General features: G+C 48.7%; 1 protein-coding gene across 1 annotated transcript; it reads right to left on the reverse strand.

The window, feature by feature from the left end:
• Positions 1-1,550: 1,550 nt before the first annotated feature.
• RNF26 (ring finger protein 26) lies at positions 1,551-4,337 on the reverse strand. Its single transcript, XM_032640947.1, has one exon. The coding sequence runs from the start codon at positions 3,762-3,764 to the stop codon at positions 2,463-2,465; it is 1,302 nt and encodes a 433-aa protein (XP_032496838.1). The 5' UTR covers positions 3,765-4,337; the 3' UTR covers positions 1,551-2,462.
• Positions 4,338-22,911: the final 18,574 nt, after the last annotated feature.

Here is a 22,911-nt window from a genome sequence, read left to right on the forward strand (position 1 = left end):
GGGACAACGGTGGGTGGGGAGGGTGCTCAGGCAGAAGGGAGGGCTCTTGGGCTAGATGGAGCTATGCGCCAGGAGATACAGGAAGCAGGCCCAGGTGAAGGAGAGGCCGCTCCACAGACCTGCTGGGTAAGCAGTGGAGGTTGTGAACGGGAGCCCCTGCTGAGGAGGGTGTCCTGGTGTCAGACTTTGGCCACCCAGGAGGAGCCCTTTTTCTAACTCAGAGATGTCATATGAACTGGGTGGGACTTCAGCACACATCCCTGCCCTGACCAACAGAAAGGAAGCCAGGATTTGCATTCATGGCTGCTCTGGCTACTTGCCTGGTCCCTAGATGACTGGAAAGCTTCTCTGTCCCCCATGCCAGGGGAGTGGAGTGTCCCTGGGTGTCTTAGAGATGTTATCTTGGAGATGGCCACGAGGGGGCAGCCCAGCTCCAGGATGCAGCAATGACCCTAGGTAGCTGAGCTCCTGACTGCTAAGGTGGTTAGGGGGAGGAAGGGTATTGAGCTCCGCCAGTGGGATTCCAGATGGGGGTGGAGGAAAAGGGGGTCATTTGCTCCCAGCTCAGGAAGTTTATCTTCTCTCATAAAATGTTTATCCTCACATTAAACAGAGACTGGAAGGAACCAAGCCTCCCCTTGCTCAGCTCCCTCTCCAGGGTTGGGGGAAGGGGAAAAAAGAGCCCTTCCTCAGGCCTCCCAACTCCAAGGTGCGTGTGGGGAACAGTCACTCACTGAACCGGGCCACACCACTCAGTCCGAGGCTAGCCGCAAAGCCCCTCCGAGGCTCCTCTCCTTGCCCCACCCCCGACCCGATGACGAACAAACCCGGGCTGGCCCGCCCACATCAGCTCAGGCTCTCAACCCAAGAGAAAGTGGAGGGGCCTCTCCTCGGAGTTTCTTCCCATCTACCGCTTTCCCCTCCCCCACCCCCTTCCAGAAGGCTGTCCCTGGCATCATGCTCCTAGATTTAACATACAATTATGGGGTAGTGTCCCCCCCTCTCTTGCAGGTCATGTGAGGATGGATATGACCAATGGCGACTGGACCCAGTGAGCTAGAGACAGGCCTCCCAGCTGTCCACCAGAAGGCCCCAAGGCCATACTCCAGCCCATCACAGCGCCACTCTATGCCAAGAGTCACAACGGACAAGCACCAACTCCTCCAGGGATCTGAGGGTAGGTTGGACTCCAGGCAGTAGGAACCCCAAGTTCCCTCCTGGGAAGAGTGGCACCAGAGGAAAAGCTGGGAGGGCTGACCCAAAGGGTGGGCAAGTTCACACTCCTCTCTCCTAGGGCTAATTCTGGAAAGATAGAAAAGATAAGGAGAGCTTTCCAAAAGCTGTGCACGCGAGAGGGCACAAATCAGACAGGGTGAAAGCAAAGCTAGCCACACCTGGCAGGGGCTCTCCCCAAGGCACCCTATCTTCTCTCTCTGCCAGGTCCCCCACCAACCACACTTGTGACTCCGGCAGGACCGAAGGACCCTGCTGCAGCATCCATCACCCTAACCGACGGCTCGCCCTTGCAAGGATGCACACAGAGGCCGTCAGAGCTGTAACAGAACTTCATTCATTGGATCCTGGGCCAGACAGACACCTCACGGACCCGCATGCCTCTTGGCCCTGGCCCCTTCTGTATTTGGACCCTAGTGAAATGTGCACAGTCTGCCCTCCCCGATGCCAGGGAGAGACGAACAGAAGGGGAATGCCTTCTCACTCTGCGATGTGGGGAGTGAAAGGGATAGGAGTAGAAATCTGGCTATCCCCCCTGCGGTTCCCAGTGGTGCTGGGGTGTCAGAGGGCACATGGTCCCAAAGGCAGGTGCAAACACACACACACCTGGGGGTTAATTCTCATCCCAGCTGTTGGGTCAGGTCAGAAGGGAGCCTCATAAGATCATGACTGGTAGAAGGAGCTCTAAGGGCACCTGAGAGATACTACCCCCAAAGCCTGCCAGAGCACAGGGGCTCCAGCTGAAAGCAAATGTTCAAGATCATTCCAAGGCCCTTGAGTTGCCACAACACCCAAATGACACTGATGTGTGTGTCTGCAGAAGCGGGGGAGGAAGTGGGAAGGGAGCAGGGAGAGAACCTGCAAATCCCCAACAGAACAACCAGAAGCGGAGAGGGTGAGCCCCACACACGGGTATCTGGGTGGGCCCTGGCAAGCTGGAGGGGAGTCCACAGAGAACAGTCTCAGGGCCTCGCAGAGTGACACACTCACCACCCTCGGCATCACTGGGACCCACTGGGTAAGGATAAGTGTTACCCTGCCCCCAGCCAAGCCACAGTCTTCCAGAGTTTCCCATCTCCATGTCCTGGACGTATGGCTCCGAGGCTCGGCAGGACGGCCGTAGGGGCAGGAGGGGCTTCAGGCTGGGACCCAGAGATCAGGTGTGAATGCTGTCCTAGCGCAGGTGGCTGTGTGGAGCGTGGAGGGATGGGCAGGCGGGGAGGGAGTCTTCAGAGGTAGACGTTGAGGGTCTGCAGGATGCCCCGGCGGCACAGTGGGCAGTTGCGGTGGTAGACAGGGTGGCGCATCAGGATCTCAGTGCAGGCCTGGCAGAGGCACAGGTGCCGACAAGGCAGAAGCAGCACCGTCTTGCTCTGGTCCTGGCAGATGACGCACTTCTTCCGCTCCTCTTGCTCCTTCAGCAATTTCCATGGGTCTTGCCCAGCTACAGGCTCCTCCACATTGAGCCTCTCCCGGCCCCGGGCAGCTGTCACTCTGGCCATCCTGACCTCCTCTTCTTCTGCCTCTGATCTGGGCCCAGCTTCAGGAAGAGCGTCCTGTCGCCAGGTCCTGGCTGAGGGCACCCTCCTAGGGCCACCCTGGGGGGCCCCAGGGGCCCCTCCCCGGTTAGGCCAGCTCGCCAGCTGCAAGCTACGGCTCCAGACTCGGCGCCAGGTCTCCAAGCCCAGTGCTAGGCGAGAGAGCCGCACAACATCCTCTCTGAGCCGGTGGTAGGATGGCCGGGCATGGAGCTGACTGAGCGCCTGGGTGGCCAGCCTCAGGGTGAGGTCCGGGTGCAACAGAGTCACTGTCACTGCCAGCACGCAAGCCAGCAGCACCAGGCCAGTGACATTGACAAGCACAAAGCTGGCCAGGAGGCGGGCAGCGGAGGCCAAGAGCTCCAGTACCAGTTGGCAGGGGGTCCAGAGGAGGATGGACATGGCCACAGCACTGCTGGAAACGTGGGCTAGGAAAGCAGCCACTACATCCGTCATCCTCCACAGCGGTCCCATCACTGCATCCCACAGGGCCAGCACCAGGGAGAAGAGGTTCTGAGTGCCAATGAGGCAGATGTTGACCAGGCTATTAATCACATAGGCCACCAGGCTCATGGTGATGGCACAGATGTCACAGACCTGGCGCAGCAAAGCATGGCCATTGGAGACCATATTGAGGACACCCCGGTGCAGGATCTCCCGGCTCCTAAGCGCCCCGTGGGAGGCCAGGTGCCCCAGGAGCTTTAAGCTCTCCAGGCCAGAACAGCAGCTGTACAGTACGGTACATAAGGCCTGAAAGCCCCCAAAGGTGAAGGGAACCACGGCTTCGATGAAGGCCAGCAGTGACAGCAAGACTCCACGGCCCAAGTGCAGAAGACTAGTCAGTACCGTATGTGGCAGGTTGTAGATGAAGGCCAGGAGCCAGGCCAGGGAAGCCAGGAGGGAGGACACCAGCAGGAAGTTGAGGTCCAACACCAAGGTCAGCACATCCAGCAACAGGCCCACCCCATTCACTACCAGGTACACAGCCTCCATGATAGGGCTATGGGGGTTAGTCCAAAAGGAAGTCTGGCTCCCGGTTGAGGGGGGTGTCAGGGCTGTCAATATTTGGGGGAAGGAGGAGGTCGGGGATTAATATGGAAGGGAAGTGAGCAGTCTCCAATACAGGGAGAATCTGAGGAAGAAGTGGGTTAGAAGGAAGTGGAGTCTCAACGGAGGGAAAGGGGGCCAGATGCCGGTCCAGGAGTCCCGGTTTTGAAGGCGGGCTCTTTGGGAGGAAATAGTCCAAACATCTCTAAAGTGGAGGTGATCCCGGTCTGGAGGAGAAACCTCAGCTTTGGAGGCCTGGTGGTGGCATACCACGGCCGGGCAATGGGTCAGACCGAGAGGAGACCGGGAACGGAAGGGATCGGGCCAGGCCGGGGCCGGGTGGGGGCGGCGCAGGCTGGGCGCGGGCTCGCGGTCCAGCTACGCAGGTGCCTCTGTCCCCGCCCGGCCCCCGTCCTCTGGGCTCGCGGCGCTTCGCGCCCAAGGGAGCAGCGGGGAAGGGAACGAGCCTCAGCAAACCCCAGGCGCGGCCTCTACTCCGCTGGGCGCCGCCATCTTGTGTGCTACCGGGTGGGGCAAAAGGCGTAACAAGGAGGGAGGGACGACGAACTCTGACCAATCGGTGAGGCCCAAGCGCAGGAAACATCGAGCACTCATTGGTCCATTTGAACGGCGCCCAAACATATTTAGTACTTTAAGGGATTGGGGGGGAACAGATTGAAATCCCCGCCCCCTTGAGGCGGGGATTGGTCAATTGAAGGGCAGAGGTGAACTTGCCCCCCCAGCCCCGCCCCCTAAAGGAGCAGGACTTTGGACTGGGATAGTGTGGGCGCTCTTCTTTTCACTTGACCTCCATCCTTGATTATTTTAGGTGCGGGTTGGCGGTCACTGCCTCTGAGCTGGGCTCTAAGATTGCACCGCCTCCGCAGCCTCAGACTCAGTCGTTCGTCCTCCTCCATTCATCCATTTATTCTATCGTTTATTGAGCCTGCTACAAATGCAAATGAGGATTTGTATTTGTACGAATGAGGATACAAAAACTGTTTAAGACGTGCCTGCTCACAAGTAGTTCAAGGGGAAACAGATTGTGATAGGGGATTCCCAAGGTGCTATTTCCAAACTGTTTCCTCAAGCTCTATCACGTTTTCTCAGCATCCTCAGGAGATTACCTCATTGTCAGTGAGAAAAGGAGGTCACATGCCGGAAATAGCTCACCCTCCTAGCCCAGGCCCTATTAATTTGTTTACTTGAACGCTCTAGTTAGATATCTGCCTGGGCACCCTTAGTAGGCTCCTCAAAATTTTAGCCTCTTCTTTAATATTCAAATAATATTCAAAATATCTAAGATCCTATCCCAAGTATATTGGGAAGCCTGGTGTTCTCTACTAAGCCCAAGGATACTTGGAGGTCTTATCCTTCCCCTGGCCTCCATTGCTTTAATTTCCTGCTTGCATTTGTCGACTTAAAAAAAAAAAGCAAAACATGAGAGTCGTGAGTTAAGATTTATTTGGGGTGAAATGAGGACTATAGCCCAGGAGACAGCCTCTGAGATAGTTCTGAGGAACTACTCTGAAGAGGTAAGGGGAGAGGTGAATGTATGTGTAATTTTGGCAAGGGGGGCATACGTGCGATTCAGCACACATTTTGGCAGAAGGTTGCTGCTGGTCACAAGGAGCAGATGTCTCCGTTAATGATTTAAGTGCTTTTCTAGATGTGAGAAGATGCAAGAATTTGGGCTCGTAGAATCTTCTCCTGAAAATAACTATCTGAAGGCCTGTTTTGCCAGTTTTTCCCAGAGCACAGAGTGCCTCATTCCTGATCTCTGCCCTGAACTCCTTTCAGGGGATGTTGAAGGTCAGTGACTATGGTGGCTAGTGACAGTTTTTAGTTAGCACATTGAATTCTTCATCTCCACTCTGGCCTGGACTGCTGAAAGTGTCTGTCTCTGTCACCCCACCCTGAATACTGCCTGAATCCTTTCTTCCCCAAAGCACCACTGATGCATACGAAGGTGAGGGATGCAGCACACCTTTACTGAAACAAGGGGCTCCCAATAGGGGTTACACCATAGTGCAGGGCAAGGACTGCAACTTCTAAAAGTCCACTGGTTTTTCCCCAGCCTCTCTCTCACATCTGTCAGGCCCCAACTTAATGTTTTCTCTGAGACATGTTTTCCCTTTGTCTTCCTCTTCCTTTTGAGATTTCCCCTCCTTTTCTCTAGCCATCAGACTCCAACTTCCCATTGTTATTTTATATTACAGAACAGTCTATTTCTACCCCCAACCCCACCTATGCTTTAGCCACAAAATGCTAATTTCTCTAAACAAAGGAGAATAATATAAAGATTTATTTAACCTCCTGCCCAGATCACAGTCTGTTGTGGTTATTGTTGCTGGGGTTTTTATTTTGCATTTTTCCCCTAATTTCAAATCTTGGAGAAATGCCCACCTCCTCTTCAAGATACCTGAACCCACCACGCATAACTTGTCCTCTTCAGAAATTTTACCTGTCCAGTGAATAATATTATGTTCTTAATTTATCTTCCTGCAGCACTTGACATCAATGACCACCTCCTCCACCCTTGGCCTCTGGACCTTACCCTCCCCTGTATTCTTTGTCTCCATCATGGCCCCCTCTCCTCTCTACACGATGATTCCCAAATCTGTGTCTTCAGCCTGAACCTCTCTTGTAAAGTTCAGGTTCCACATGCTTCCTGGCCAGCTGCTGGATATCCCACTGGTGCTTCAAACTCAATGTGTCCAAAGTCAAACTCAGCAAATTTGCCGTGCCTGCGCTGTGTGTAATTAACCAGCCAGCTTTCCAGGCCGAGAAAGACCTTGAAGTTGGCAGGATCCTCTAAGACAATATTTCCATTAGTCTGGGACTAATTACCCTCCCCTTTGAGTGATCTGAGACACACTAAGCCAAAACCAGCTTAGTTTAGCTTAAACAAGCCACAACCTTTGACTCTGCGGGCGTTCTAGTTGTGGGCAGGCAGAGGTGACCTGTGGCCAAAATTCTTGTGACAAATGAATTCCTGCAAAATGCTATCCATTCTTAAGCTAGAAATATAAGAAAGTACCATGCTACCACAAGGCAAAAGAAGTGCTCGGATGACCCCCGCCTTAGAGAAGCCAAGGCGCTTCCCAGCGCTGAGAGGTTGTTAACACTCCCCTTGAGGTGATCATTGTGGTTGGGTTGGGTCTGGACTCAAGCAGTATCTCTACTGACTCGATAATGTTTCTTTCTAGGACTGTGTTTCAGATAACAGCTGGTTCAAACTGACTGTTGCCAAAGCAGGGGTCATCCTCTATTTGGAGGCTGGAAGACTGGAGAGTGTTGGTCGAAAGAACTAACAGCACCTGACTTTAGGGAGGAAGTTCAAATTGCTCACTAGTGTGAGTTGCAGTGGTTGAGAAGAAAATAAGCCAGATCTGGAGAAAACTTAATGCCTGGAGGCGCTAACCCTGCAGAATTGTGTCATGGAAGATAATAGTGGTATGACCTAAAACTCTCAGACATCTGGCCCAGGGGCCTCCTGGAAAAACAGCTGGTTTCTGCTGTTGCGCTAAGTGCAGGGCTTTTGTGTTGCTAGGTGAGAGATGCTAGCTGGGACAACAGAAGGGGTTTTTAGAGGTTGTTCAGCCTTGAGGATTAAGAGATGGGATAAAACCAGAAAGAATGTCTAATTCAGGAGTTTTGTTTTGTGGTATTGTGTGTACTATAACCCTCCCCTTAATCTCCCCATCAAGCATTCAGTGAAATCCATATTACTGCCATGGTCTTAGAGTTGGATTTTTTTCCTTTTTGATTTAATTTGGCTTTTTAATCAGGCAAATCATTTACAGGGTCCCCAAATCAACACCATATAAAAAGGTACATTCCTAAAAGGTTTGCTTTTGGGCTTCCCTGGTGGCGCAGTGGTTAAGAATCCGCCTGCCAATGCAGGGAACACGGGCTCGAGCCCTGGTCCAGGAAGATCCCACATGATGCGGAGCAACTAAGCCTGTGCGCTACAACTACGGAGCCTGAGCTCTGGAGCCTGCGAGCCACAACTACTGAAGCCCGCGCACCTAGAGCCCGTGCTCTGCAACAAGAGAAGCCACCGCAGTGAGAAGCCCGCGCACCGCAATGAAGAGTAGCCGCCCCCACCCCCCAACCCCGGCTCGCCGCAACTAGAGAAAGCCCGCGCGCAGCAACGAAGACGCAACTCAGCCAAAAACAAAAAGCAAAAAACGGAAAGGTTTGCTTTTATCCTGCCCCCTCCACCCTGTTCCCTCCCAGTACCCCCCTAGCCTCACAAATCACAAACATACCAAAAAATATTTTCCTCTTTCAATCAGGATCCGAGGCTTGGCACCGGTACAGGAGAACCCATAACCCTAAACATCAGCTCTGGTAATAACGCTGTTCAGGTCCAGAGAATCACTTCACGTCTCATAATCTGTGTCCTGGAAACATGAGGTGACTGTCCAAAATGCCACCAAGACCTGTGGTTTGTACCAGGGAGGATTTGAGCCATTGAAACACTTAGGGAAGAAAAGAAATACATTAATTAACTAGTCAAATCCTCTTTCTTTTCTTCCTGTTCCAGTTTGTGGTTCCAGAAATACTCAGAAATTAATGCGGTATTTGCCATAGTGGCTGAGGAACATTTGTAATATTAATTCATATTTTTAAAAATTTGTCTATATGTGAGTCTGGATGAAACACGTGTGCGTATTTAATTGGTTTTAGCCCTGTTCTGACTTAAGGGAAGGACTGGAAAAAAGCAACTTACAATTTTAGGCATTGATTTAAAAGGATGTTGAGAGCAAGTTCATGATAATGGGACTGACATGGTTTAGTAAAAATAAAGGTGAACAAGGTCATTTTTTTAACGAAAAATCCAGAAGCGTTTTTTGCACCATATACCCCGTATGGCACATAGTTGAACTTGTTACTGGACCTTACCTTGACTGTGATCATGATGGCTTTCTTTGGAATGTTAAAAAGATTATATACAATATTTTCTGGACCTACCCAAAGTTGAAACATCTTAGGAAGACACATATCACATCTGACCTTCCAACCGTTCTTGGAAGCATGACAAGCATTCTGGTTACAGGCTGTTAAAACAAGTAGATATAATTAACACATGATGCTAAAAGAACTTGAAGAGTTAAGCAAAACAACAGAAGATTCTCAAATAAAGAGTAAATCATGGTCACAAGCAGAAAATGAAATTATTCTTGCTACCCACAGATATTTGAGATGGACTGTTGCTTACTATTAATAATATTGGCAAAAGTTTAACAAATCTAAATCTAAGCTTGACTATTTTAGTTTCTTTGTTTTTTTTTACAATTGATGAGCCAATATTGATACATTATTATTACTAACTAAAGTCCATAGTTTACATTAGGGTGCACTTTTGGTGTTGTACATCCTATGGGTTTTTTTTTTTTTTTTTTTTTTTTTTTTTATCCTATGGGTTTTGACAGATGTGTAATGCTGTGTATCTACCATTACAATATCGTACAGAATATTTTCATTGCCCTAAAAATCCCCTGTGCTCCACCTATTCATCCCTTTTCTCCTTCACCCCCAGCCCCAACTCCTGACCATCACTGATCTTTTTACTGTCTCCATCACTTTGCCTTTTCCAGAATGTCATATCATTGGAGTCATGCAGTACATAGCCTTTTCAAATTAGCTTCTTTCACTTAGCAATATGTATTTAGGGTTCCTCCATGTCTTTTTGTGACTTGATAGCTCACTTTTTTTTTTTTGCATATGCTCTTTTTTTTTCCTATTTAACATCTTTATTGGAGTATAATTGCTTTACAATGGTGTGTTAGTTTCTGCTATATAACAAAGTGAATCAGTTATAAATATACATATATCCCCGTATCTCCTCCCTCTTGCGTCTCCCTCCCTCCCACCTCCCCCATCCCACCCCTCTAGGTGTCACAAAGCACCCAGCTGATCTCCCGGTGCTATGCGGCTGCTTCCCACTAGCTATCTATTTTACATTTGGTAGTGTATACATGTATGTCCATGCCACTCTCTCACTTTGTACCAGCTTACCCTTCTGCCTCCCCATATCCTCAAGTCCATTCTCTAGTAGGTCTGCGTCTTTATTCCCATCTTGCCCCTAGGTTCTTCATGACCATTTTTTTTTTCTTAGGTTCCAATATATGTGTTAGCATACGGTATTTGTTTTTCTCTTTCTGGCTTACTTCACTCTGTATGACAGACTCTAGGTCCATCCACCTCACTACAAATAACTCAATTTCATTTCTTTTTATGGCTAGATAGCTCACTTTTTTCTAATTCCTGAATAATATTCCATTGTATGGATTACCTTCCAGTTGTCCATTCCCCTATTAAAGGACGTGACGCAGTTGCCTCCAAGTTTTGACAATTATGAATATATCTGCTATAAACATCTGTGTGCAGGTTTTTATGTAGACCTAAGTTTTCAACTCATTTGGGTAAATACCAAGGAGTATGATTACTGGATCGTATGATAGGGGTATGTTTCACTTTATAAGAAATTTCCAAACTATTTTCCAAAGTGGCTGTACCATTTTGCATTCCCACTAGTAACGAATGAGAGTTCCTGTTGCTCCACATCCTCTCTAGCACTTAGTGTTGTCAGTGTTTTTGGACTTTAGCTATTCTAATAGGTGTGCCATAGCATCTCCTTGTTGTTGTTGGGTTTTTTTTTTAATTAATTTATTTATTTGGTTGTGCCAGATCTTAGTTGTGGCAGGCAGGCTCCTTACTTGTGGTAGGCGTGCTCCTTAGTTGCAGCTTGCAGGCTTCTTAGTTGCGGCATGCAAACTCTTAGTTGTGGCATGCAAACTATTAGTTGCGGCATGCATGTGGGATCTAGTTCCCTGACTTGGGATCAAACCCAGGGCCTCAGCACTCGGAGCCCAGAGTCTTAATCACTGTGCCACCAGGGAAATCCCTCTCCTTGTTTTAATTTGCAATTCCCCAATGACAAACGACGCTGACATCTTTGGATATTTGCCATCTCTACATCTTCTTTGGTGAGGTGTCTGTTGAGGTCTTTAGCCCTTTTTTTTTCTTTCTTTTTTCGGTACGCGGGCCTCTCACTGTTGTGGCCTCTCCCGTTGCGGAGCACAGGCTCCAGACGCGCAGGCTCAGCAGCCATGGCTCACGGGCCCAGCCGCTCCACGGCATGTGGGATCTTCCCGGACTGGGGCACAAACCCGTGTCCCCTGCATCAGCAGGCGGACTCTCAACCACTGCGCCACCAGGGAAGCCCCTAGCCCATTTTTTAAATTGGGTTTTTTGTTTTCTTATTGTTGAGTTTTAAAAGCTCTTTATAAATATATTTGGGGATTACCAGTTATTTATCAGATACGTGTTTTGCAAATATTTTCTCTGAGTTTGTGGCTTGTCTTTTCAGTCTCAACGTCTTTCACAGAACTTAAGTTTTAATGAAGCCCAATTTAACAATTTTTTTCTTTCACAGAGTATGCCAAAAATTCACCGCCAAACCCAAGATCACTTAGATTTTCTCCTGTTATCTAGAAATTTTAGAGTCTTGCATTGAACATTTAGGTCTATGAGACTGTTAATTTTTGTGAAACATGTAAGATCCGTGACTTTTGCATGTCCAGTAGTTGTTTTATTTTCAAAAGGATGAAATACTTTCTTTTAAATTTCAAAATACTACCTAAAGCTAAAGAGGCTGCATTCTAATAAACTATAAGGAAATGAAGCTTGACAGTACACTCTGTTGGCAAGGCACTGGAGAAACAGGCACTCTCATACATTGCTGGTAGGAAAGTAAAATGTTACCACGCCAGTGGAGAGGAGTTTGGCAATATCTACACAAACATTATTACAGACCTGCCGTAATCAATACAGTGTGGTACTGGCATAAAGACAGACTTTCATGGACTTCCCTGGTCGTCCAGTGGTTAAGACTCCATGCTTCCACCGCAGGGGGCGCGGGTTCAATCCCTGGCCCCGGAACTAAGATCCTGCAGGCCTTGTGGCACAAGAACAAACAACAAAAAAAGACAGACATTCATATAGACCAATGAATGGAATAGAGAGCCAGAAATAAACTCTCACATATATAGTCAAATGATCTTCAACAAAGGTGCCAAGACCACTCAAAGGGGAAAGGACAGTCTCTTCAACAAACGGTGTTGGGATAGCTACATGCAAAAACATGAATTTAGACACTTAGCTTATACTATATAAACAAGGGAACTCTACTCAATACTCTGTAATGGCCTATATGGAAAAGAACCTAAAAAAGAGTGGATACATCTATATGTACAACTGATTCAATTTGCTGTACCCCTGAAACTAACACAACGTTGTAAATCAACTATACTCCAATAAACATTTTTTTAAAATGGAACAAAGACCTAAACATAAGACCCCCAAACTTTAAAATTCCCAGAAGAAAACATAGAGGGAAATCTTCATGACATTGGACTTGGCAATGATTTCTTGGATATTACATGGAAACGATAAGCACCAAAAGAAAAAATAGACAAATGGGACTACACCAAACTCGGAGGCTTTTGTGCATCAAGGAACACAATCAACAGAGTAGGGAGGACAACCTACAGAGCTGGGGAAAGTAATTGCAGATCGTGTATCTAATGAAGGTTTGTGTCTGGAATGTGGAAAGAGCTCCTACCACTCTACAACAGGAAATCAAATAGCTTGATTGGGGATGGGCGGAAGATCTGAAAGGACATTTCTTCAAGGACGATGTGCATTTGGCCAGCAGGCATATGAGGGGATGCTGGGCACTTCTGGTTCTGACAGAGGTGCTGGTAAAGGATGCCACCTTGTGCCCAATGGGATGGCTGCTATCAAGGAAACAGAAAATAGCAGGTGTCCTCAAGGACATAGAGAGGATAAGCCCTTGTGCACTGTTGGTGGGATTGTGGAGTGGGACAGCTGCTATATAAAACAGTATGGAGGGTCCTCAGAAAACTAAAAATAGAACTACCATATGAGTTAGCAATCCCACTTCTGGGTATATATCCAAGAGAATTGAAAGCGGGGTCTTAAAGAGACCACTGCAAAGAGAAGTCCGCGCACTGCAACAAAGAGTAGCCCCTGTTCGCCACAACTAGAGAAAGCCCTCGCACAGCAACAAAGACCCAGCGCAGCCAAAAATAAATAAATAAAATAAATAAATTTATAACAACAACAAAAAAAGTGTAAACTGGAAATTACCCTATATTAAATAGTTCTTCCTTATTCCTTTTTTTTCTAACAACTGCATTGTACTCCACTGGATTTACCTACCAGAGTTTTGTCAACCAATCTCCTGTTCAGACTTTTAGATAATTTTCAATATTTTGCAATTATAAATAATGTTACAATAAATTTTCATCTTGTTGAAAGTGTCTTAACAGTAAATTCCTAGAAGTGGATATCTGGGTCAAAAGGTAAATGCATATGTAGGTTTTTTGGTTTTGTTAATTGTGGTAAAAAAAGCATAAAGTAAAATTTAACTTTTCCACCCTTTTTAAGCAAACAGTGCAGTAGTGGTAAGTATATTCACATTATCGTGAAACAGATGTCCAGAATATTTTTGCCTCGCAAAACTGAAGCTCTATATCCATTAAATAAAAACTCCTCTTTTCCCCTTCCCACCGACCCCCAGAAACCACCGTTCTACTTTCTGTTTCTATGAATCTGACTACTTTAGATACCTCATATAAGTGGAATTGTATAGTATTCATCTTTTTGTGACTGGCTTTTCTCACTTAGCATGATGTTTTCATGTTTCATCCACGTTGTGGCATGTGTCGGAATTTCAACCACTTTTACGGGTGAATGATATTCCATTGTATGAATAGACCACATTTTGTTTATTCATTTATCTGTCAGTGGACACTTGGCTTGCTTCTACCTCTTGGCTATTGTGAATAGTGCTGCTATGAACATGGGTGTGGACCCTGCGCCACCAGGGAAGCCCCAGTTTACACTTTCAAGTGAAAGAAAGCAAAGTGCAAAATATTATATATCGTATGGTACCTTCTGTGTAAGAGAGACGGGGAAATAAGAAAACATAGGCGGTTCCCTGGTGCTCAGTGGTTAAGAATCCGCCTGCCAATGGAGGGGACAAGGGTTCGAGCCCTAGGTCCAGGAAGATCCCACATGCCGCGGAGCAACTAAGCCCATGCACCACAACTACTGAGCCTGCACTCTAGAGCCCGCGAGCCACAACTACTGAAGCCCGTGCGCCTAGAGCCCGTGCTCCGCAACAAGAGAAGCCACCGCAATGAGAAGCCCGCGCACCGCAACGAAGAGTAGCTTCCGCTCGCCGCAACTAGAGAAAGCCCACACACAGCAACGAAGACCCAACGCAGCCAAAAATAAAAATAAAATTTAAATTAAAATTTCAAAATAAAATAAAATAAAACCATCATAGTAAAAACTGGTTCAGGCCAGAACCATTAAGGGATGCTAACGTATGTATTACTTATGTAGTATTCCAGCCTGGGGTGCATAACCCTAACTTAAGCACAAGATTACACCAGACAAATCCAAATTGACAAATATGAAGCAAAGTCTGAGGAACTGTTGCAGATTAAAGAAGAGTAATGAGACCTGAGGACTAAAGGCAATAGAGAATTCTGTACCAGAGGGGGAAGACAAATGCCACAGTGGACGTCATTGGGACTCTTGTCAAACTGGAATATGGATTATAGACTAGAAACGTTTTGTATCAGTTTAAATCTTCTAAATTTGGTAACTGTTTCGTGGTTGTATGGGACAATATCCTCCTTCTCAGGAAATACTGAAGTATTAAGGGACCTAGGAGCATGACGTACGCAACCTACTTTCATGATTCATAAACTCAAATTATACATAAGGGCACACATATCAAATACAAATTTTTAGTTAAAATTTTATTAAAAATTATAATTTAGAGAGGATAAAAAAGCAAAATCTGGGGAATTCCCTGGCGGCCCAGTGGTCAGGACTCCTCGCTTCCACTGCCAAGGACGCAGGTTCAATCCCTGGTCGGGGAACTAAGATCCCACAAGCTGCAGGGCACAGCCAAAAAAAAGCAAAATCTGTGGCAAAATGTTAATCACCTTTGACACTAGGCAAAGGGTATATACAAAGACTCTATACTATGTTTGCAACTTTTCTGAGTGTTTGAAATTATTTCAAAATAGAGTTAAATACATATACACAGAAACTAAAACAAGGAAATAAAAATGTTTGCATGGGCCTAAAGGAAAGGAATCACGTGCAAGTAATCCCCAGACTAATTTCTAGAGAGACTAACTCTGGTCAAGTTCAAATTACAGTTTCAATTGCAGAGAGATTTGAAGAAATGTAGCAAAATACTACTCTTTGGGTTTTTTCTTTAAATAATAGGTTAGCACTGAATAATTTGAAAAAAGTAAAACTTAAACAGCAAATGGAGCTAGATATTGGTTTAAAATATGTTGAAAATTATAATGCTTTATAAGATGAAAAAATATTTTAATATTTTTATTATTAAAATTTATTATTAAATTTTAATAATATAATAAATATTATATTTATTATAATAAATAAAGTATAAATAGATATTAAATATAAATAAATATTTAAATTTATTATTAAAATATTAATATTTATAATCTGTGACTCCTTTATAATATTTGAATATGACATATAACATTTATGATTCAATTCTGATCTAAGTATTGCTTTAAAAATATTAGTAATAATTTCAGCTTGGAGCCAAGTTTCTCTTTATTGAAATTAATTTTGTAAACATCTAAGGACAACAACTCAAGAAAAGTAAGTTAATTTGGCATTACTGGCAACAGAACATGCATTTGGGATTTTGGCAAAATGAAGGCAAGAAGAATTTATTTAATGGAGTATTATATAATAACTATGAGTTGCATATGACTTTATTATCCATCCAAGCATTGCTGGGCCAACGTGAGAACACCCAGGCACGTGCAATGATAATTTAATTAAATTATCTTGGATATTTTGCTGACTTTGTCCTACAAAAACTACAGCTTCACATATTTTTTAATTTTGTCATTAGAAAGGCTATTTGTCAAGGTAAGAGGACAGAGCATATTTAACAGAGTTGGTTAGCCTTCAAATAATTCAAATATTTCAACCTTCATTTGTATCTGACCTGGCCATACAAATATTGGTGGTTTTGGTCCTTTCATTGTTTCTATTTGAAAGTATAAATATAGATGTAGATCATATAAAATATTCTTACACAAAAGGTAGCATTCCACATGTAGCATCCTATATCAAGCTTTTTAATTTAAAACTATAGTCTTCATCAACTATACCTCAATAAAAAGTGTCAATGACCCCCAAATAAATAAATAAATAAAATTACATTCTAGTGATCACTCCATATCAGCGTATAGGGAGTGTCCTAATCCTTTTAACAGCTGCATATACTCCACTGAGTGGAGTTTATTCAAAGATTGTTTATAGGGGACTCAAAAGTGTTGTGTCCCACCTCAAGTTGGATATGGTAAGGAGAAAAGGCTACCGAGAGGCTCTCAGTCATGGTGGGTGACATAAAGGACAAGGTCCCTCCCATGCTTATCTTTCATTCTAGTGTGGAGCTGTTATGATCAGAGGGATAGATTGGCTTGTTGAAATAAGGCCATAACCCAGGTGTAGCAGCAGCCTCCCCAGAAGCTCAGTCACCCAAGGGAGAGGATGAAGCTGGGAGGGGAAATGGGACCTTAGAAAGTGGGACCTTTTGTTCTGTCCCTCTGGGGCTGAACTCAGATGGATCTAAACTGATTGGCAGGTGTTCCCCTACTCAAAACCATTTATACACACCCTGCTGTGCTAGATCATTTACCAGGGTTTACAAATCCTCTGTAATCTGGCCTCATCCCTCCCTAAACTCATTCTTCCCTTGCAGGATAGTAACCAACCGCTAGTCGTCTCCTGCACAGAGCATGCTGTCACACTCCATTTATCCAGGTACCTACCATTATCCCTTAATTTGAAGCTAGGTGTCAACTCTTCCAGGAAGCCTTCCCTGGTCACCTCAAGCTGAGTTAAGTAACTGTTTCATGTGCATCTTTGCACCCTAGTACTTGGCACGTTGTATTCTAATTGTTTACTTGTCTGTCCCCCTCACTAGAGTACAGAACTCTCAAGCACATGGATCTCGTCTTAGTTATCATCCCATCCCCCGCCCCCAACTTAGTACCCTAAACACGATATCCTAGTTCAGTTACAAGACAGAGAAGGGAGCCACCACAATGCCCTTTTCCTTCAAAGCAAAGCCTATCTGTCCACATGTCACCTCTATTTGCACTGCAGTGCTGTCATCGCTCAGGACGAATTGAAATGAGGCCGAAGAGTTTGGTTTCTGCAACTCATCAGTCCAGCTTTTCAGTACCCCCATCCTCCCACCTACTCCGTAAGATGAGAGAACAATTGAAACTAGGGGCGCCAGGGGGCGCTCTCAGGCAGAGAAGAAATAAAGAAACCATTATAAATCTAAATTTCAATTTCATCACATCATTTTGCCATTGCTCAAGAACCTGCGGTGGCTCCCCATTGCCTACTCTATCTCAATGACCCCAAAATAAATAACTTCCCCATGACCTAACTTCCCCATGACCTAACTTCACTTCCCCATGACCTAACTTCACCTCATCTGCCCAAGCGCTCACAGAGATGCACACTCTACCCTGTTGAATTTCTATTTAGCCATGTAACAGTTTATTTAGTACCAGCTGTTTGCATAAGGGTGGTACCAACAGGTGGTAGCAGTGGCTGAAGCTCTCCTTAAGACACTCCAAGTAAACATATAATAAAAGTGAAAGCAGTGGGCTTGCTATGCAAATGGCAAGCCAGGTCTCCCAGCCTCCCCCATCAGCCTGATCTTCTAGCCAGTTGCCCGTGCTGAAGCTCTCTTATACAGAAGAAGCAGTTTTCACTGTGCATGCCCCTTTCTCTCTTCCCCACCCCCTCTCATTGCTTGTGCCACTTGCCCTGCCTGGAATGATCTATCCTCACTCCTCCTCTATCTAAACTTGACTTTTCACTGAAGCCGCCACACTTCCAGAAAGCCTTTCCTGGCAAGTGCAGGCAGAGTCCACGTGGGTGCCCCCTCTTCTGAACCCCTGTTGCATTTCCTGTTTATACCACAGAATTCGGTGATATTCCAATCCGCTGCTTTCATTTCCATGATATGCTTACTAAATTCGGCTGTAAATCATGACAGGTATGGGGCCCGGGTTTTGGAGTTACATCAACCTTGGTTCAAATTTTAGCTCCTTGGAGTGATCACAAAGTTCTGGGACTAGACAGTGGTGATGGATGCATAACACTGTGAGTGTACTTAACGCCGCTGAATTGTACACTTAAAATGGTTAAAAGGGTAAGTTTTATGTTACGTGTATTTTACCACAGTGAAGAAAATGTAGCTCCATGGCTCACAGGCTGCCTGACTTTATGTCATGTAACTCTTTTCACTTCAGTTTCGTCATTTTTTGTTGCAAAGATCAAGATAAACATTAGCGATGAAAATGACCCTTAAGTGACGGGCTGAGTTGTAAAGCACTGTGAAAATATTAGCTATGAGCAGCTTCTTCTCTCATTCCGAGCACTGCCATGTCCCCTCTGAACAGTCACTGGTTTGGCCACTTGCCCAAGATTAGCTAATTAAATGGCAGTGTTGTCTCAAAGCCACCAATTCCTTCATGGAGTTTACAGCCGGCTGTTGGAGACCAAAGTTGAACCAGCACTTTCCAGTGTGATTGGGACACAAAGGGAAGGTGCCAGGGAGAGCACAGCCCCTGGGGCTTTTCTCTGACTCCGAATCCTTCCACTTTTCAAGTCCCCTTGAAGCCCTGGGCCCTGGGGTATGGGTCAGGGAGGCAGGGTTCAGGTCATCGACTTGCCACCCCTCTTCCCTCCCATCTCTCTCCCCACCTCCAAGATCAGCTGTGGCAACTACAGAGGGGATCGCAGGCCCCTGCAGGGGTGCAGTGGAACAAGGCTCCCCTCCTCCAGGGCTCCTCCTGGGTTGTTCAAAGCTCTGTGTGGAAGGGAAAACGCAATGCAGAAGTGGCCTTCAGGGAGGAGACACAGCAGAACCCGGGATCCCTAGGCTTCCTGTAGGCTCCTCTCTGGTAGACTACCTAGGCTTTCCTCAGGGACAACTCAAAGTCAAATTTAAACAGCTCTCTGGGGACATTGCTCCTCCTGGGTGGTGGTATTTTGGGGAGCGGATGTGAACTTCCCTGAGGGGGAGAGGTGTAGGCTCCCAGCATCCTGCCCTGTGCCCTCCCCCTGCCCCCAACTTGCTCCGTTCTCCAAATTTAGGATGGCAGGAGGAAGTGGGAAGATGTTTAGGTCCTCCGAGGCCAGAGAGCAGAGACCCAGCACTGGGAGCGAGAGGCTCCATTCTTACAGCTGACAGGAGTGGATCCAGCGGGGCTAGAGGGCGACCCAGAAGCCCGCACCCCTGCTCTGATGCCGAAATCCTGGCTGCGCAGTCCTACTCTCTCCTCGATCAGAGGTCACTGCACCCCCGGGAGGCCGTCCGCAGGGACTCCCCACGCAGCCTGGCTCTCTCCCCAACACCCCAGCCCACCTCTACTCGCAACTCTGCCCCTGCCCCCATCACTTCCCAAAGCGGAGGCTGAATCACCACTACCAGCCCTCGCTGAGAAAGGCCTGGAGACCGGATTCGAGGCTTCCGGAGAGCCCCAGGGTCCCCTGCCCGAGCCCCTCCCCGGCCCGCCACGGCCTGAGCATTTATGGTAATGTTTGGATTGGTGCGAGAGCGGCCGGATGCCCCGCCTCCCCGCGGCCTCCGCCGGTCAAGACCTGGGGAGCAGAGGCTCCTGGGATCCCCTGGGCTGAGGCCCTGGGTGCTGGAGGGCTGCCCACGTGGAGAGGCCCCTGGGGCCTGAGAGGACTAGAGGGACAATCTCGGTCTGAAGGATGGCTCAACAGGGCGTGGGCTAGGGTGGGAAGGATGTGATCCCCCTCAGTATACCCCACCCACTGCTATCCTCTCTCTGGTTTATGGGTCCCTAGTCCCCAGGAAGAGTCCCCATGCACCCACATCCTCTGTCTCTTTCTCTCCCGCACTCCCTGGCAGAGAAGGGCCTGAGAGGGGAGGCCAGCAGCTCCCAGGGGAGTCGCTGGAATGCTGGGAGCCTGGGAACAGACCCCGCAGTCAGTCCCTGGGAAAGCCAGGCTGTGGGAATCCCACCCGCAGACCCCTCCCCAAGAGGCGACACCGGATGCCAGAGACAGACCCCACCTCCTCAAGAGGGGGGCTTTGTGAGAGTGGGAAAACCCCTGTCCAAGCCCCAGCCTGGCTCGACCCCAGAGTTCAGTAGGCCAGCTGTGACGGAGACGCCCCTCCCCCGCCCTCCTCTCCCCGGCCTGCTCCAGCATAATCCCGGCCATTGTGCCACCACCTCCCTTCCCCCTCCCCTTCTCTGCACCCCTGTACAATGGGTCCTTTGCCTCCTCCAGCACTCAGGGTGGAGATGAACGCACTCACGGTTTTTCCAAGTTTAAAAATAGCCCCTCCCACCCCCCCCCAAGCCCCCCTCCTCCTCTTCCATGGTGTTTCTGGGGCACACCTCAATCCAGGCCGCACCTCCTTCTTCCTGCCCCCGGGTCAGGTGCGAAGGACATGGGTGAGACTGCGTCCGGCCAGGATAGGGGCTGCTTCCCCCCATTCAACCTCTTCCCCAGCATCTCCCACCCAGCCCCGCAGTATCCGGTTTCCTGGCCCGCTGATGTCCTCAGCAGCAGCTGCCCCCCAACCCTCCTCCTACCCAGTTTTTCACTCCCTCAGCACAGTCTTCTCCCAGCTCAGATCCCGACTCTGGAATAATTCTCCTTCCTCCCCTCCAAAGACTCAGACCGAACCCTGCTTTGCAGCCAGGCCGGGGAGGACGCCCAGCCTTGGTCATGGCCGACATTGCTGACCCGCCCCTCCACCCGCAGCTCCTTCTCACTGCAGCTGTAAGCTTGCCTTTCTAAGCTTCCTTCCTCCGCCCAACCCGCCCTCCTCATATCCTCCCGGTTAAGGCCCCTCCACCAGAGGGGTGAGTGGGAGACCACTGTACCCACTATGAGAGAGAGAGAGAGGGCTCCTGGGTTTAATCTCACCCCAGCGAGCCCCCAGGGGCTGGCCCAGCCTTGTCTTTTGACCTCCAACTCCACCGGGGTGGGGGGGCACAATGAAATGAAAGCCCCCGCTCACCCTGGAGACGGGAGCTGAGGGACCCAGACCGCGGCCACCACCCCACCCAGCCTCAGTTTCTCTACCTGTGGTCAGACCTATGCCCATGAGACACACCGAGGGCATTCTGCACCGCGAATCCCCTCGTGTCTGAGTGGCCTGGGTCAACCATGGGGGTGGAGGAAGGCAGCCTTCCTACCCTTTACTTCGGAGAGAAATGAGGCCGGGCATTAGGACTGTGGCCTGGGGCTCTTCTGAGCCTGGCCTGCTTCTGGGCGAGGCTGCCTCCACCCCCAGTCCAGGCGCTAGAGTATCTGCCGACGGAAGGCCTGCCGCGGCCTCCCTGATCTCCCTTCTGCTGGACCTCCGTCCTCTGTCACTGGAAGTTCTTGCCCTGCCGCCTTCTCTCTTTCCCGCGATTGCTGGAGCTCTGTCTTCTGGCATCTTGGAGGAGTTGGAGGGTTGATCCCCTCCACCTTCTGCTCCTTCGCCCTGTGCTGCTGTCGCCCCCCTTTCTTCTGTCTCCAGTCCCCTCTGAGTCCTCTCCAAAGTCCTGACCTCTTTCTGGTTTGGAATCCTAGTGTGCCCCCCTGGTGAAGCTGTCCTGGAGTTGTCTGCCCCCTGACCTCTGGCAGCCCAGATCGCCCCAAGCTACTGGCTTACTTGAAGGACAGTCTTTGTGCTTCCTTGGTGGGGACGTGCAGGACACGGATGTCACCCTGGGCTCTAACCTCATTTCCCCACTGCAGAGGCAGCTCCTCCACCCCCACCTACATTCACTCGGCTCAGGACGGAAGAAGAATTAAGAACTGACCGTCCTTGGTGGTTAGCTGGCTTTGTTTTCAGGCCAGAGACAGGAGAATGATTAGTTAATGGTGTTAAGTGAAGGGAAGGGGGTGGGGGCAGGGAAGCAGAGCAGCATGCCCGGCTCTGAGCTTGCCAGGGCAAACAGCATCCTTCAGCCATTCCCACTCCTGCCCCTGCAGACAAACAAACGCATCCATTCCATTCTGGGCCCTGGGCCAGTCTATACCTTCCTCTGGGGGATGGGAAGCACCATTCTCCTCTTGTCTCCCCCCCACCCCCTCCCCCTCCCCCAGGCTCCAGGCCTCTGGCCTGGCCCACCTGGCATAGCCTTGGCTGGAAACTAATGGAGGTGAGGAGGGGGTCAGCAAGGTTGTGAAGGAAGAGGCTGATGTGGTTTGAGAGTCATTTCCGCGTCATCAAACGCCATCCCAGAGCATCCTCTCCAGTCACCTGCCCATCTCTGGCGTTTGCTGCCTCACCCTGCTCCTCCCCCAGCCGGCAGCAAGGCTGCCTGCCTGGGGACAGGACTCTACCCCAAATCCAGGCCCCCTTCTGACCCTCCCTGCTGAAGGAGTCCCCGCTGATGTAGAGCCCTTTCCCGGGGCCAGGGTGCTTGGGGTCTCTATGAGGCAAGTCCGTCTCACTTGCCAGGGCCTTAGTTCAAGAGGCCAGGAGACCCAGGGTTTGGGAATGAGAGGAGCTGTAGGGTCCCCCTCACCTCACCGTGTGGCAGATCCCACTCAGGCAGGGCAGCCTGGAGTCAGTTCTGATTCCTCCTCCGATCCCCTACCCCCAGCTGCTGAGCCATAAGCCATAGGTGAGCTTAGGGGGCTTGGTGGAGGGGGGTGGAGCTCTGCTGCAGGGGGTCCTTTCAACCCTCCGGAACAGCAACAGGTGCTGGGGGTCAAGCTGGAGACCTTGCACCTGTTAACTCTTTCTTCCCCCTCTTTTCTTCATTCAGGCAAGAGGAAAGTGAGTCCAGGCTGGGCTCAGTGAGTGAAGAGGGCAGAAGCAGAATTCTCAAGATCTGGGCTTGGACAAGTGTGACAACCTTGGGCCCATGAATTCAGCCCCTCCCTCCTTCCTCTAGTCAGAGACGGACTTGCAGGA

This window comes from Phocoena sinus, chromosome 8 (assembly GCF_008692025.1).
Source record: "Phocoena sinus isolate mPhoSin1 chromosome 8, mPhoSin1.pri, whole genome shotgun sequence".
Taxonomy (NCBI): domain Eukaryota; kingdom Metazoa; phylum Chordata; class Mammalia; order Artiodactyla; family Phocoenidae; genus Phocoena; species Phocoena sinus.

Excerpts from the sequence above, each read along its gene's own strand:
- RNF26 (XM_032640947.1), bottom strand. The coding sequence starts at position 3,764 with ATGGAGGCTGTGTACCTGGTAGTGAATGGGGTGGGCCTGTTGCTGGAT.